The sequence below is a fragment of the Chaetura pelagica genome, unplaced genomic scaffold (genome assembly GCF_000747805.2).
Source record: "Chaetura pelagica isolate M959 unplaced genomic scaffold, ChaPel_1.0 scaffold613, whole genome shotgun sequence".
In the NCBI taxonomy this organism is placed as follows: domain Eukaryota; kingdom Metazoa; phylum Chordata; class Aves; order Apodiformes; family Apodidae; genus Chaetura; species Chaetura pelagica.
Window position 1 is genome coordinate 61,341 of NW_009952571.1, and position 11,983 is coordinate 73,323.

The window sequence follows — 11,983 nt, forward strand, 5'->3', positions numbered from 1 at the left end:
GAGAATGTTTGGTTTTAAAACCTTCAGGTGAGCAGGAGCACAGCAGGTGAAAGCCACTGTCTGATTTATGCTTGCAGTTAAAAGTGTCTGCAAAGAGAAATGCGGCAAATCAATCCCGTGGCCATTTGCACACAGAGTGACAGGGGCAGGCTGCGAACGTTTGTGATCAGGTTCTGGATATTTAGGATGAAAAGCTCCATCTTATGACAGCTGCTTCCCAGACCAGGAGGCTGGATATGGCTACAAGCACCAAAGAAACCTTGTGGCTCAGGGCAGGGGAACAGCAGTGAAGGCCCAGCTCATCGAGGCAAGAGGAGTGTATCCAGATGGAAAATCCAGGGGCTGGGTGGAAGCCATTTTAGCCCTTGGGAACGGAACACAGTTCACATGGCCTGGGTGCAGTGCAGCACCTCCTCAGAAACACCCGGCCACAAATCATTCTCCTTGTTGAATATCCCTGGTGGGGAATGGCTGCTTGTTCTTTGGCTCTGGATTTACAACGAGGCTCCAAGCAAACCATGTAACTGCTTCCTGCCTCGGTTTCCCTCTCTGTAAAGGCAGCCAGTCCTGGGAACAGTGTGTTCAGGCTGTGGGTAAAGCAGAGCCCTCGTGCGGGTCCCTTTGCAGAGCTCACCTTGTTCTCCAACACTGCGCGGGGTCTCTGGCGGGGCAGCTCTTGCGGGCGTGTGTGTTGACACAAAGCTCTTCTCCCTCCACCAGGAGGGCGGGAAGTCAGGCCAGAAGAGCCCTGGAGAGCTGAGTTTCCCCCTGAGCGGCCGGGAGCGCTCGGAGTACATCCGCTGGAAGAGGGAGCGGGAGCAGATCGACCTGGAGCGACTGGCCCGGCACAAGAACGCGAAGGGCGAGTGGCGACGGGCTTGGGACGTGGAGAAGTCAGAGCACATGTAGGTCCTCCTCAGCCCTGGGGTGGCTTGCCTGCAGCAGGACATCTAAAGCCAGTGATGAGCTCTTGTGCAGATACTTACTCCTGATCAGATCCCTGGCTGTCACGTGCCTCTCCCCGAGCAAAGCCACACTGCTGTCTCTTTCTCCTCCTGACCTGGTCTGTCAGTGGGACCAGATATCAGAGTGATTCTCCTACTTTCTTTCTGACATGGGGTCCCCTACCCTGGTTGGAGGTGCTGTGTGCTGACAAAGGGTGTCTGCCTTTGATCCCACTGGGATCAGACTGCAGGAAGGAGGGGAGCACGAATCAACACTCATTCTCTATCTGGAGGGTCCTCTCCGCCTCCACATGGACAAATCTAGCAGCAGGAGGGTGCAGGTGCTCTTCTAGAAGCAGGGATGGACAAACTCATGTTGCTAGTCCACAGGTTTTCTCACAGCCCTGCTGGTTTCTCCTTTTCAACTACGGGACAGGCCAACATACCCAAATCCTCCAGCCCTCCCAACCTGAGCCCGTTCTGGCCCTGCCGTGTGAGGGGATCACATCAAAGGGCTGCCTGTGTGATGGGGGAAATGCTGGGACAGCCATGAGAGAGCTCTTCATGGGCCTGACACTTCTCTGCTGCAAACACTGTCCCTCTCACTGTTCTTGTTCAACTGGGTCACACCACAGGAAGCTTTGGAGGATGACTTAGCACCTGCAGCAGGACAAGGTTTTGGTAGGGTGTGGAGTTAGGAAATGTTACAGGGGCTTGCTGAGAGAAGAGTTTGTACAGGGCAGAGAGATGGGGCAAGATTTTAGCTGAGGAATGGGACCAAATACGTGGATTTTCAGTCACTGAGATCCCAGTAATTAGAGGTGAATTTACTTCAGTGGGTGCTGAGTGTTGCTGGCAAGACAGCTCTGAGCCCTATTGTTCTCCAGTGTATTAATTTTTTAAAAGAAAAGCAATAATACAAATGAAGCAGGATTAGAAACCAACCAAATTAGTCTGATCTGAGATGTCAAGTCCTGAGGCTGCTTCAGATTGTGTTTAGAAGCTTGGGAAGCTGCACAGTTACACTACAGCCTGCTGTAGGCTTCACGGATGGTCATAGAATTAAATACATATGGGCACTGATGGTTTTAGAGGTTCTCCTTTGGGGTAGAATTGCCTCCCAGCCTCATTTCTCCTGGTTGGTGCATGCAGTCTCAGCTCCTGCTGATGCACCAGCCCATGTTTGCCAGGGGCAGGTGCAGAAGGGCTGGAGCCCATATTGTCCCTAGGTCTCCTGCCCACGCTTTGCACACTGGGGGAGAATGGTCAGGTCTGACAATGCCTGTTTTTAACCTGCAGGTTTGAAGAGGACTTTGTTAAGGATGGGGAGCCAGCCTTGGATAATCCCAGCAATAAGAAAGGTTGGCAAGGGACACCTAGACTCTGTCCTGACGCTAGTGAACGCTGATCGTGCGACTCCCAGTGCCACAGCAGCTGTCCTGGCTGGCACTTGTGAGACTCTGCTTTCCTGGGAAAGCTGTGACCGCAGCAGGGGGGCTCAGCCCTCTCTGCTTTGCAGAATGCTCAGGGGATGGGATTTGAGCTTCTGGGTGCTAGTGCTTTTTACCTTCCCAGGGAGAACAGTGGCTTCTGGAACCTTGTCCGACACGACACGGAGGCTGAGCCCTGCCTCCTTTCCAGGCACTGGCTTGAGAGGCAATCCCAGAGCACCTCGCCTCTGAGCCCGGGGGCACCTGCTGCTTCTTTACTAGCCCAAGTCCATCATGACTCCTGTACCTCAGGAGATGGGTTTGGCAGAACCAAGCTTTCCCTTGTGACACCCTATTTGAACATCAGGCTTTCTGCTGAGTGTCCAGTACAGAACCTTGCTCACTTCTGTGCATGCTTTGCTCTGTCCTTTCAGGGGGAAGAAACGCAAGGAAATTCCAGCCCAGGTCCTTTCCTCCCGAGGGGAGAGGTGAGTAAACCTCCTGGGGAGAGCTCCCTCCAGACACCTGCAGATCTGGAGAGCCTTTTGGGGTCACAGCATGTGGCTGCTCTCATAGCTCCCTGGAACAGTTTGTGCTGTGTGGCAGGGGAGAACAAGTCTTCCAAGAACAGCACAAGGGAGACGGTATCCAAGGAGTAAGATTTAAAGTTATGATTGGAATTTGGAATAAAAAAAAACGCAGCAGAAATATCCCTAAATTCTCAATTTGTATGTATTACTTTGGAAAGTATAGATACAGCTTCAGAGGCTTCCCCCTCCAGAGGTATTTTACAGTGACCCCAGGATGTTGGCCCCTTCAGTGGTGCATCAGGAGGTTCTGCCTGCTCCTTCATGGCCTTTCCAACCTGTCTTTCAGGTGGGCAGCACGGAGTGAACGTGAGCGACGCCGGCTCGAAGGCAGTGCCTGCAGTGAGCAGCAGAGCCAAGGGCAAGGACAGGCTGACGGGCAGAGCCAGGAGGTGAGTAGGCCAGCAGCAGTGCTGCCAGCTGCTGCTTGGCATCTGCATGTCCAGGGCTCATTCCTTCTCGGGTTGTGAAGAGGGACAGACAAAAAGGGACGTTGTTCCACAAGGGCAGCTGTTTGGAGGAGTTCACGCTGGCTGGGACCGTGGCTGGCAGGACTTCGCTGGTGGGGTCTGTGGTACTTGTGGGGTGCTGACCCTCTGCAGAGCAGCCCAGGGAGCAGGGTTCTCTGTGGCCAGATTTGGGTAGCACTGCCACATGCCCCAGCAAACTTTTGAATCCCTCTTACCAGGCTTCACCAGGCACTGCTTATGTGGAGGAGCTCTCCAAAGATAGTTCCCAACTGAACCAATAGTAATCAGGATTGATAGTGTGGTACCGGTGTCTTTTCTTCCTAATCAACTCTTGCTCAAGATCCCCAGCCTGGTGAGGAGGGCAGGGGCTCCTGCCAGCTGTGGGCAGCACACAGCCATGCAGTGATGGGCACAGGGGCAGTTTCAGAATCTCAGCACAGCTCCCTGCATTTTACAGGTTCGCCCACATCCTCCTGGAGCCCCTCCCCTGCTGCTCTCCCTAATTACATTTCAGCACAGCTTCCTGGAGCCACACTGACAGTTTAATAACAGTCATCATCTTCTCAGCACTGCTGTGCCCTTCAGTGGGCATCCAATGGATGAAGACTTGATTACATACCCCAAGCCCCTTCATTTCTCCAGAATACACAACCATTCCAGGAGCTTTTCCTGTTAGCATTCCTCAGCCTCCCAGGGCAGTCAGGAGTGTGGAGCTGAGCAGATCCAGGAGCAGATTTGTGCTCCATGGGGCAGTGACAGCATCACCCAGAGGACATCAGCTGGCTGGGGGGCAGCTGCTGCTGCTGTGAGCTGGCTGAGTTGGGGAGCACTGGGCAGGGTCTGAGTGTGCAGGGCTCTGCTGTGTCAGGACAGGTCTAATATGCACCTCCTGGCACCATGTTAAGCCTGGAGACTCTTCAGTATTGCTTTTGTTCCCAGTGGCTGTGCTCTGGGGACATGCACCCGAGCAGCCAGAACTCTCAGCTAGGTGGGGACTTGAAATCTACTTAGAGCAGAAAGATGGGTTCTCTTCTGTCTTTCTAAGCCCAGTTCCTTAATCATACTTTAAAAAATTAAATTTAATTATGAGGAACTGATGACAAATAGGACAAACAGCATGCAAATAATCAAGTTAGCTTTGTCTGCAAGTTACATTCCACCCTTTCCTATTCTTCAGCTCCATCCCAAATGAACTGTACTTGGGAAAGAAAAGCTGATGAGCTGTGCTCATGCTCTTCCTCCCCCGGCCACTGGCTGCAGCACTGGGGAATTATAGCAGTTCCAGAGGATTTGTAAGATGGGCATGCCTAGAGGTTTGCTTTATGTTATTGCCTTCCGCAAATACCTTAGGACCACAGGCTGAATGTGGCTGTTCAAAGCTGTGAAAGCTGTGGTGAGTACACACAGCTTTGGCCCACCTGAAGGTCCCAACCCATGAGGGCAAAACTGAACTCCCAGACCTCAACAGCAGCCCTCAGGAGTCAGCAGAGGTTCTGCTGGTTCTGCTCCTGAGGTTTGCCACTGAAATTGGGTTATTTGTGATAATCAAAAGAGGATGAGGAACTGTCCAGAGAGAGAGGCAGAAATAATATCTAAAAAGTGACAAGCTGCAGAGCAGAGAGGGAGTCATTAAAAACAGAGATAGGGAGGTGGGCAGAAGGAGAAAAGAATGAAGTTGAAGTGACAGGCTACAAGGCAGTGAGGGAAGAGCTAAAAAATGGGGACAGGGAGGTGGACAGAGAGAGACATAGAAAGAATATGTGTGTGCAGGAATTACTTCAGCAGCTGCACTGGAGAAGAGAATCAGAAGGGAAAAAAAATATATCCAGGTGGTATAGATATAAGAAGGTAAAGCACAGGTGGCTGTTGGCCTGGCACTGCCACCCCAACACGGGTGGTAAGATTTTTAACAGCCACACAGGAGCTGACTTTAGGTCATCATCCTTTCTAAAATGCAGTATTTATCCTGGAATGCAGCTTTCCTAAGATCCCACAGCAGGCTGGGGCTATACTGGATTCAAGAGGAAGGCTACAGCTGCAGCCTTGCCCTTTGTGCTTCCCTCTGAGCTGCCCTGGAGCTGTTATTATTAGTTGTCTAGGTCTCCTCCGAGCTAATCAGAGAACAGGGGTTCCTTTAGACTTTGATCCACCTGTTTCATTAAACCACAGCTCCAGAGCCATCCCCTCTGCTCTGAGGAGGGCTCACAGCAGGGTTTACTGCTGCAGAGCAGATTGTGTCTCATTGCTGGAGAGATGCTCAGTGCTCCCAAGGGCTGCAAGAAATTGCACAGAACAAGCGGCTCATGGTTCTGTCAGTGCTTGCTGGGAGTGTGAGTTACACCCACTGCAAGGATCATTTTCGTCCTCTCTCTCCCCTTCCTGCTGGAGCCTTTTCTTTCCCTGCACTTCAAGGCTGTGCCCAGAGTGCTGGGCTGTTGCTAAGCCCTACAGAGCTGCTCCAAGGCTTCACCCTTGGGCTTATTGAGGCCACCATACCCAGCTCCACACCCCCAGAGCCTCGAGGTGCTTGCAAATGCAATTCCCTTCTGCCCCGAGAGCTTTGCCAGGTAAAAAGACAGTGGAGCAGCTTAGTGTAGGGGAGGTGCAGCCTGTGGTGGCAATTCCCACACAACTTTCACAGGGCACGTGGGGTCACTCTGACACATTTGCCTCTGGAAATGCCTGACCCTGCAGTCACCTCCATATGCATTTCCATTTTCTGTATCTTGTCCCAGACTTGCCAAATGCAGAGGCCAGTGAGCCCAGCAGTCTGTCTGGAGCAGAACTAAGTCTCAAACATTTGCACTTGGTGTGTTTTAAGTGTACGGGGCAGGGAGAATACGTGTGTGTTCTAGAGATGTGTGCATGTACACACGTTTTTGTGTGTGTGAGGTAACTCAGCAGGCACACAGATGAGAAGGTAAGGGTTACTAAGACCCCTCCCTGCCCAGCAGCACTGCATGGGCAAATTCAGATTTATATTCACTCTAACAAATTCAAACAAGCAAAGGAAAGCAGTTCCTCACGGGGTTTAACTCAGCTGTGACCCTCCTTGGCACAGGATGTTGTAGCAGCTGCAAATTTATTATGGGGTCAAAATGCACTTACACAAATCCTTGGAAGAGACTGTCTGCTAAGCATGACTCAACAGAGTGATACCATCTCAGGAACTCTCAGAGCACATTCCTGGAAGCTGGGCAGGGCACTGGGGGTAAAAGGCATTTTCCCTCTTTCCAAACTCTACCCCTAAGCATCTGCTAGTGGTGCTGAGAGGGCAGCAGAGCCTGGGCTGGCTGGACCTTCAGTCTGAGCCTCCCAGCCATTCCTGCAGGCTGCTTGCACGTGTCCATGGCTCCAATCTCCCAGGCTACTCCAAAGCAATTTTATCCTTCACTGTCTGCTGTTGTGGGGGTCTGGAACAGTTGGGCACTGTCAGGCAGGCAGGACAAGGCTTTGGCAGACATCAGGACAAGCAACCTGTGTATCTTATTAGCCTAACGACAGAGGCCTGTGCTGGCAATTGGATTTTATGTTTTCATTACATTTAGAATTATAACAACCCGTTCATTAAGATTTTGTGGTCTCAGATGAGTGGCTCTGGATGGGCTGAGTGTTTTGCAGGTGCCAGGAGGAACTGGACCAGCTATGTCTGGTTCCACCTTTATCTCTGGTTGCCTGGTCAGGGGGCTGAGGCAGGGCCTGCATGGTCCTGGGCAGGAATCCCTACCCAGGAGTCAGGCAGGGACAGAGGCTTTGCCACATGAGACTCTGAAGGCCTGAATTCTGATTTGTCTTTCCTGACAGATGGGATGCAAAAGAAGGCGATGACATGTCTTTTCTGAAGGATGATGTTGATGGCCAGGTGAGTCCATCAGTCCAGGCTGGCTGCTGAGTTTCCTCAGCACATGCCCTGTCAGGAGAGCTGGAGGCTTTGAGCCAGAGCAGAGCTGGGAGACCTGTCTTGGGGCACACGTACCCCTCGACAGCACTGCCCAGATGGCATGATGTGAGAGACCCTCTGTCCTGCATTGACCCTCTGTCAGCACAACCCCACTTAGCTCTGATCTCTGACCACTTCTCCACCTACATCCTTTTAATTCTTTGACTGGCCTTCCCAACATTTTCCCCAAGTTTTGGGAACTATCACAGACAAGAAATAGCATATATCAATGTTTTAATAAGCTGAACTAAATATCTTCTCCTTTTCTCAGAGGAGCCTTGGTATGGACAAGCAGAAAAGCAGAGGTGAGGAGGGGGTGGAAGAGAATTGCACAGCTGAGCTGGAGGAAAAGGTGAAACAGCCAAGCCCCCAAGATCATGGAGCCTCCTCATCACAAAAGCTGAGGAATGGAAAGGTCCACTCTGCCCACAGCGGCCAGAAGGAGGAGCAGGGAGGAGTGAAGGGCTTCAGCACAGAGGTGTCTGTGACCAGCCCAGGGGACTCAGAGCCAGGGCACAAGCCAAGCAAGGAAGGCATTGGGGAAGGTGCCAATGGGAAGCCTGGCACTGCTGACACCTCTCAGGAGGAGGAGAGCACTTCCAGCATTGCTCCACAGAGCAACCTACCAGACACTGTGCAAGCCACCAGGCATGGCAGTGAGGAGACCTTGTCACTGCCCACGGGAGCAGCAGATGGAGCTGGCTTAGAGAAAAACACAGCTTCAGAGCAGGAGTCCAGTGAGGACTCTTCCAGTGGCCACGGAGGAAAGCTGGTGACAGCAGAGGGAGACAGGCTGGATGCAGGTCAAGGACAGCTGGTGACAAAAAGAGGGGAGGAAGTGACCCAAGACACTGCCCTTGAGGGGCAAACAGTTGCACTGAAAGGAGGTGAAGATGCTGAAGACACTGAACACAGAGGAGAGCCTTTGCCCCCAGGGAAAGCCACCTCTGACAAGACTGTTGTGCCTGAGCAGAACACAGTGAAACCACAGTCCAGGGAAGGGGACCAGCCTGAAGATTGCAAGGACAAGGACAGTGGGAACACTCTCAACTAGCAAAGATTGCACCAGTTGCCTGAGACAGAAGGTGAGTTCTTGACCCACCTCCCCATGGTGTGTTTGCTATCCCACTTACACTAAGTTGTAGGGCAGATCCACAGCTCCATTTTCTGTGGCCCTGACAGCATTATCCCAGATAACTGTCCAGAAGTGTTAATGAACAGTGCTGTGGATCCCTCAGGCAGCCTAAATCTGTGCATCACAAAGACCTGCCCTGGAGTGGCAAGTCAGACAGGAGAATTTGGACAGAAAACTGGGCTGCTGAGTCTGATTGATGGGGTTAGTTAAGGCACAAACTGAAACTCTTCCCCAGAAGGGATAACCTCAGAAAGGAGAGCAGGATTAATTTCTTTCTGTCTCTGGGGTGATCACGACTAGAATAACCTGAGGTCAGTGTGGTCCCTTTCCCAAAGCACTTGCACAGTTCCCAAGGCCCACCTGGTGGGCAGTGGTTTGAAGGAGGTTATTGCACCTGGGATTCCCTTCCCTGTACAAGGTCTGTGAATGCTACACATTGGGTTGTACATGTGGTAACACTAACATGCCAGGCAGTGTGCAAACACAACAGGTGAGATGGCTCTTGTTGGAAAGGCCTGTGAACCAAACAGAAAGGAGGAAGAACAGATCTGGGTACGTAGGTGTTACTCAAGCAAAGCAGTTTCTCCCAGAAGGGCAGATGCAGAAAAGCCAGGAGAAAGAACAGAGTATGACAGCCAGAAAATAAGGTAGAAATCAGGAGGATGGGGCAGCGAAAGAGAGTAGGGCCTCCTTGGCAGTTACCTTTGTAAGACATGTTGTTGGCAGGCAATGCCAGCACAGGTCAGGATGTGACAGCCCAGGCCAGGGTGTCATTCTGCCACCAAGTCAAGCAGGAAGTTTGTGATTCACTCCCCCCACCTCAGGCTGAGCACAGAGGCACCTGACGTCAGATCTGGGCTTTGTTTCTCTTCAAAGGAGAGACATGAGCACTTCCAGAACTCAACCCAGCTTGCTTAACACCTGACTTGCCCTCAGGATACTCCTGCCTCTACCCTTGGCAGCAGCCACATCCACAGTGAGCCCTTGGGGCACTGAGCTGCCCAAAGCTAGGCAGGCAGGTCACTCCCACCAAGCACCTCTCCCCCCTTCCAGCAGGCCCCGACCCAGCAGCTTGTCCCTGGGTGTTGCTTAGAATTCATCCCAGAGGCACAAATGAGCTTAGGGATGAAGTGGTTAAGCTGCTAACAAAAAGACTTGCACTATAATCCCACTCTATACAAAAGGCTTGGAGAAGCACAAGCCTTCCAGCTCTTTGAAAAAGACAAAACACCAAGAACCAGCTGGTTCTGTGCTTGAACTGAAATCCCTTTGAGTGGGGGAAATTAATTCCAACAGCACTTAGGACACCTGGATGCACATGGAGGGAGTTTAATGTCCAGGCCATGCCTCTCCAATCTTCCAAGTATTCCCCCAAATGCAGAGGAATTAAAGTTATCCTGAATGAGAAAATGAGTGACACCAGCTAAGAGGGAACAATGAATTACAGTTGTCCATTGTCATCTCAGCTCTGCAGATCCCTATGGTTTGGTGATAGTGCCCTGAGTCCACTTGAGCACAGCTCTTTACTCCATCACTCCTCACTGAATTCATCAGGGCAAGCTTAATTACACAGAGAGCCCCAGGTCTTGGAGAAGAGAATGTGACTTCACTTGTTTGCATATAGGGGGTCTCATGTCTGCTTGGCTGAGCTGGAACTTCAGTATTTCTCAATGAAAAGATTTATTGCATGGGAAACACCAAGTATAATGATGCTGGGGAAAATGAGGGGTTAACTGGTATCCCAGTTGCTCTCCACCATTTCATCCTGCCTGCCTTCCCATCTCCATCTCCTTCCCACCTGCACTGCTCAGCTTTCCATGCCCCAGGTCAGCTCCTCGCTTTCCTCTCTTTCCCAGCGGTTCCCAGGTGTCCCTGAACTACACACTCAGCATCAGATGCCACCTTTTGATGCAGACACATTAAAGCAAGCTGCTTCCCTCTTCTGATACTCCCTGTAATTCAGGAGATGCCTCAGGTTTCAGGGGAGCCCTGAGCAGAACGTGGACAGCAGCTCATCTGGGGTGTCCCCTTTAGCGGAAGCGTTAGGACCACAGGCACAGGCAGAGCTACATCAAACCTTGCACCAAGAGAGTGCATTTGCATTCTTTTTACTCCTTAGAACAATCACTAATTCACAACAAAGACACAAGGACTTGTCCTCTCTGTGTGCTCTGTGATTGTCTCATCTGAAGGTTTCTTTCTCCTGCAGCCATGGGTGTTCTGGCTGGCAGGGCACCCCGGGAAGGTGTCTGGATGGGCCAGAGCAACAGGTTCTGTGTCCTCCAGCTCAGCAATGGGCTTCTCTTGGTTGGGGTTTTTTTTCATTCCATCAACTGCAAGAGCATTTAGGGAATGAGTGCTGCTTGGCTCTTTCATGATGCTGTAGGGCATCATTGTTACCTCCTATCCACTGAAGTCACCACAAAACAATTTAACCTCTCCCTTTGCACCAGTGATAGGCCACTGTCAGGGTTGGCTTTCCCAAACAAGTTCATTTGCAGACAGGGTAAATTCTGCCATGATTTATTTGTAGTGGGGAGAAGAGCCAAGAGGAAGACAGAGGGTCCTGCCTGCTCTCTGTGTCCCATTTGTCATCCCTTGGCTGACACAAACACGCAGGGTTTCTGTAGCACTCACTCAGCACAACCCCAACCTTCCTCTGTGTGGCCTGGCAGCAGGGCTCCCAGGAGCAACAAAACAGCAACAACAGCCACAAAAGAAGCAAATGCTCATTTGGCTCAAGCTGGTTAAGCTGTCAGTGTTTGGAGTGAAAAGGCCTCGTGCCAAAAAAAGTTGCTTTGAAGTCCCCAGATCAACATGACAGGCTCCATAATGACAGATGGCAGTCAGAAATAACCACTGGCTGGTAACAGGCCCTTCCCTGCTCCCTTGGTTCCTGTTCCCTAGCACTCCACAGACACCCTGGTTAAGGCCATGGTATATAAAAAGCTGCCAAGCTCTACTTCATTTTCATGTAACTCTCCCCAACGTGTTATATCACAGCAATTCTTTGGAATCAGATCCTGCAGGATTGCCCCTGTCTGAGGTGTGTTTGAATCCTTGGCAGGTTTTTCTGTTTGATTTTTTGGAGGCTGGTGCCTGCAGCTGGCTCCAGACCAGGCTTCAGGGCAAGGATTGCCCATGGAGCATCCCATAGGACACCTGGGCTTGGCTCGTTGCATATGGCCTACAGAGGGAGTCACTAGGTGTGTCATCCTTGAGGGAAACATCACCACCTCTGCTGGAGTCCCTCCTGAACATGACCACATGTGGCAGGGCAAGGATTCTACCTTTTTCAGCCTGTCTAATGAACAGTGCAGCATTATCAGGCAGAGCTGGGTTTGACAACAGCCAGGAAGAGAGAGAGCATCATTCAGGAGGCTGGAAGAACTAGAAGATCAAGCATAAAACCAAGAGCTGCATCTTTTCTCTTAGTATGCAAAATTAGAAGTTTATTTATTCCTTTTTGTGCAGCAG

General features: G+C 51.3%; 1 protein-coding gene across 1 annotated transcript in view; it reads left to right on the forward strand.

The window, feature by feature from the left end:
* The window catches only part of LOC104385136 (chromosome unknown open reading frame, human C15orf52), a 30,075-nt gene extending 21,650 nt beyond the window's left edge, over positions 1 to 8,425 (forward strand). Inside the window, exons 7-11 of the mRNA XM_009993549.1 lie at positions 721 to 905; positions 2,244 to 2,305; positions 3,251 to 3,353; positions 7,236 to 7,293; positions 7,643 to 8,425. Of these exons, the coding sequence (XP_009991851.1) occupies positions 721 to 905; positions 2,244 to 2,305; positions 3,251 to 3,353; positions 7,236 to 7,293; positions 7,643 to 8,425 (1,191 nt within the window). The remainder of the gene's footprint in view (positions 1 to 720; positions 906 to 2,243; positions 2,306 to 3,250; positions 3,354 to 7,235; positions 7,294 to 7,642) is intronic.
* Positions 8,426 to 11,983: the final 3,558 nt, after the last annotated feature.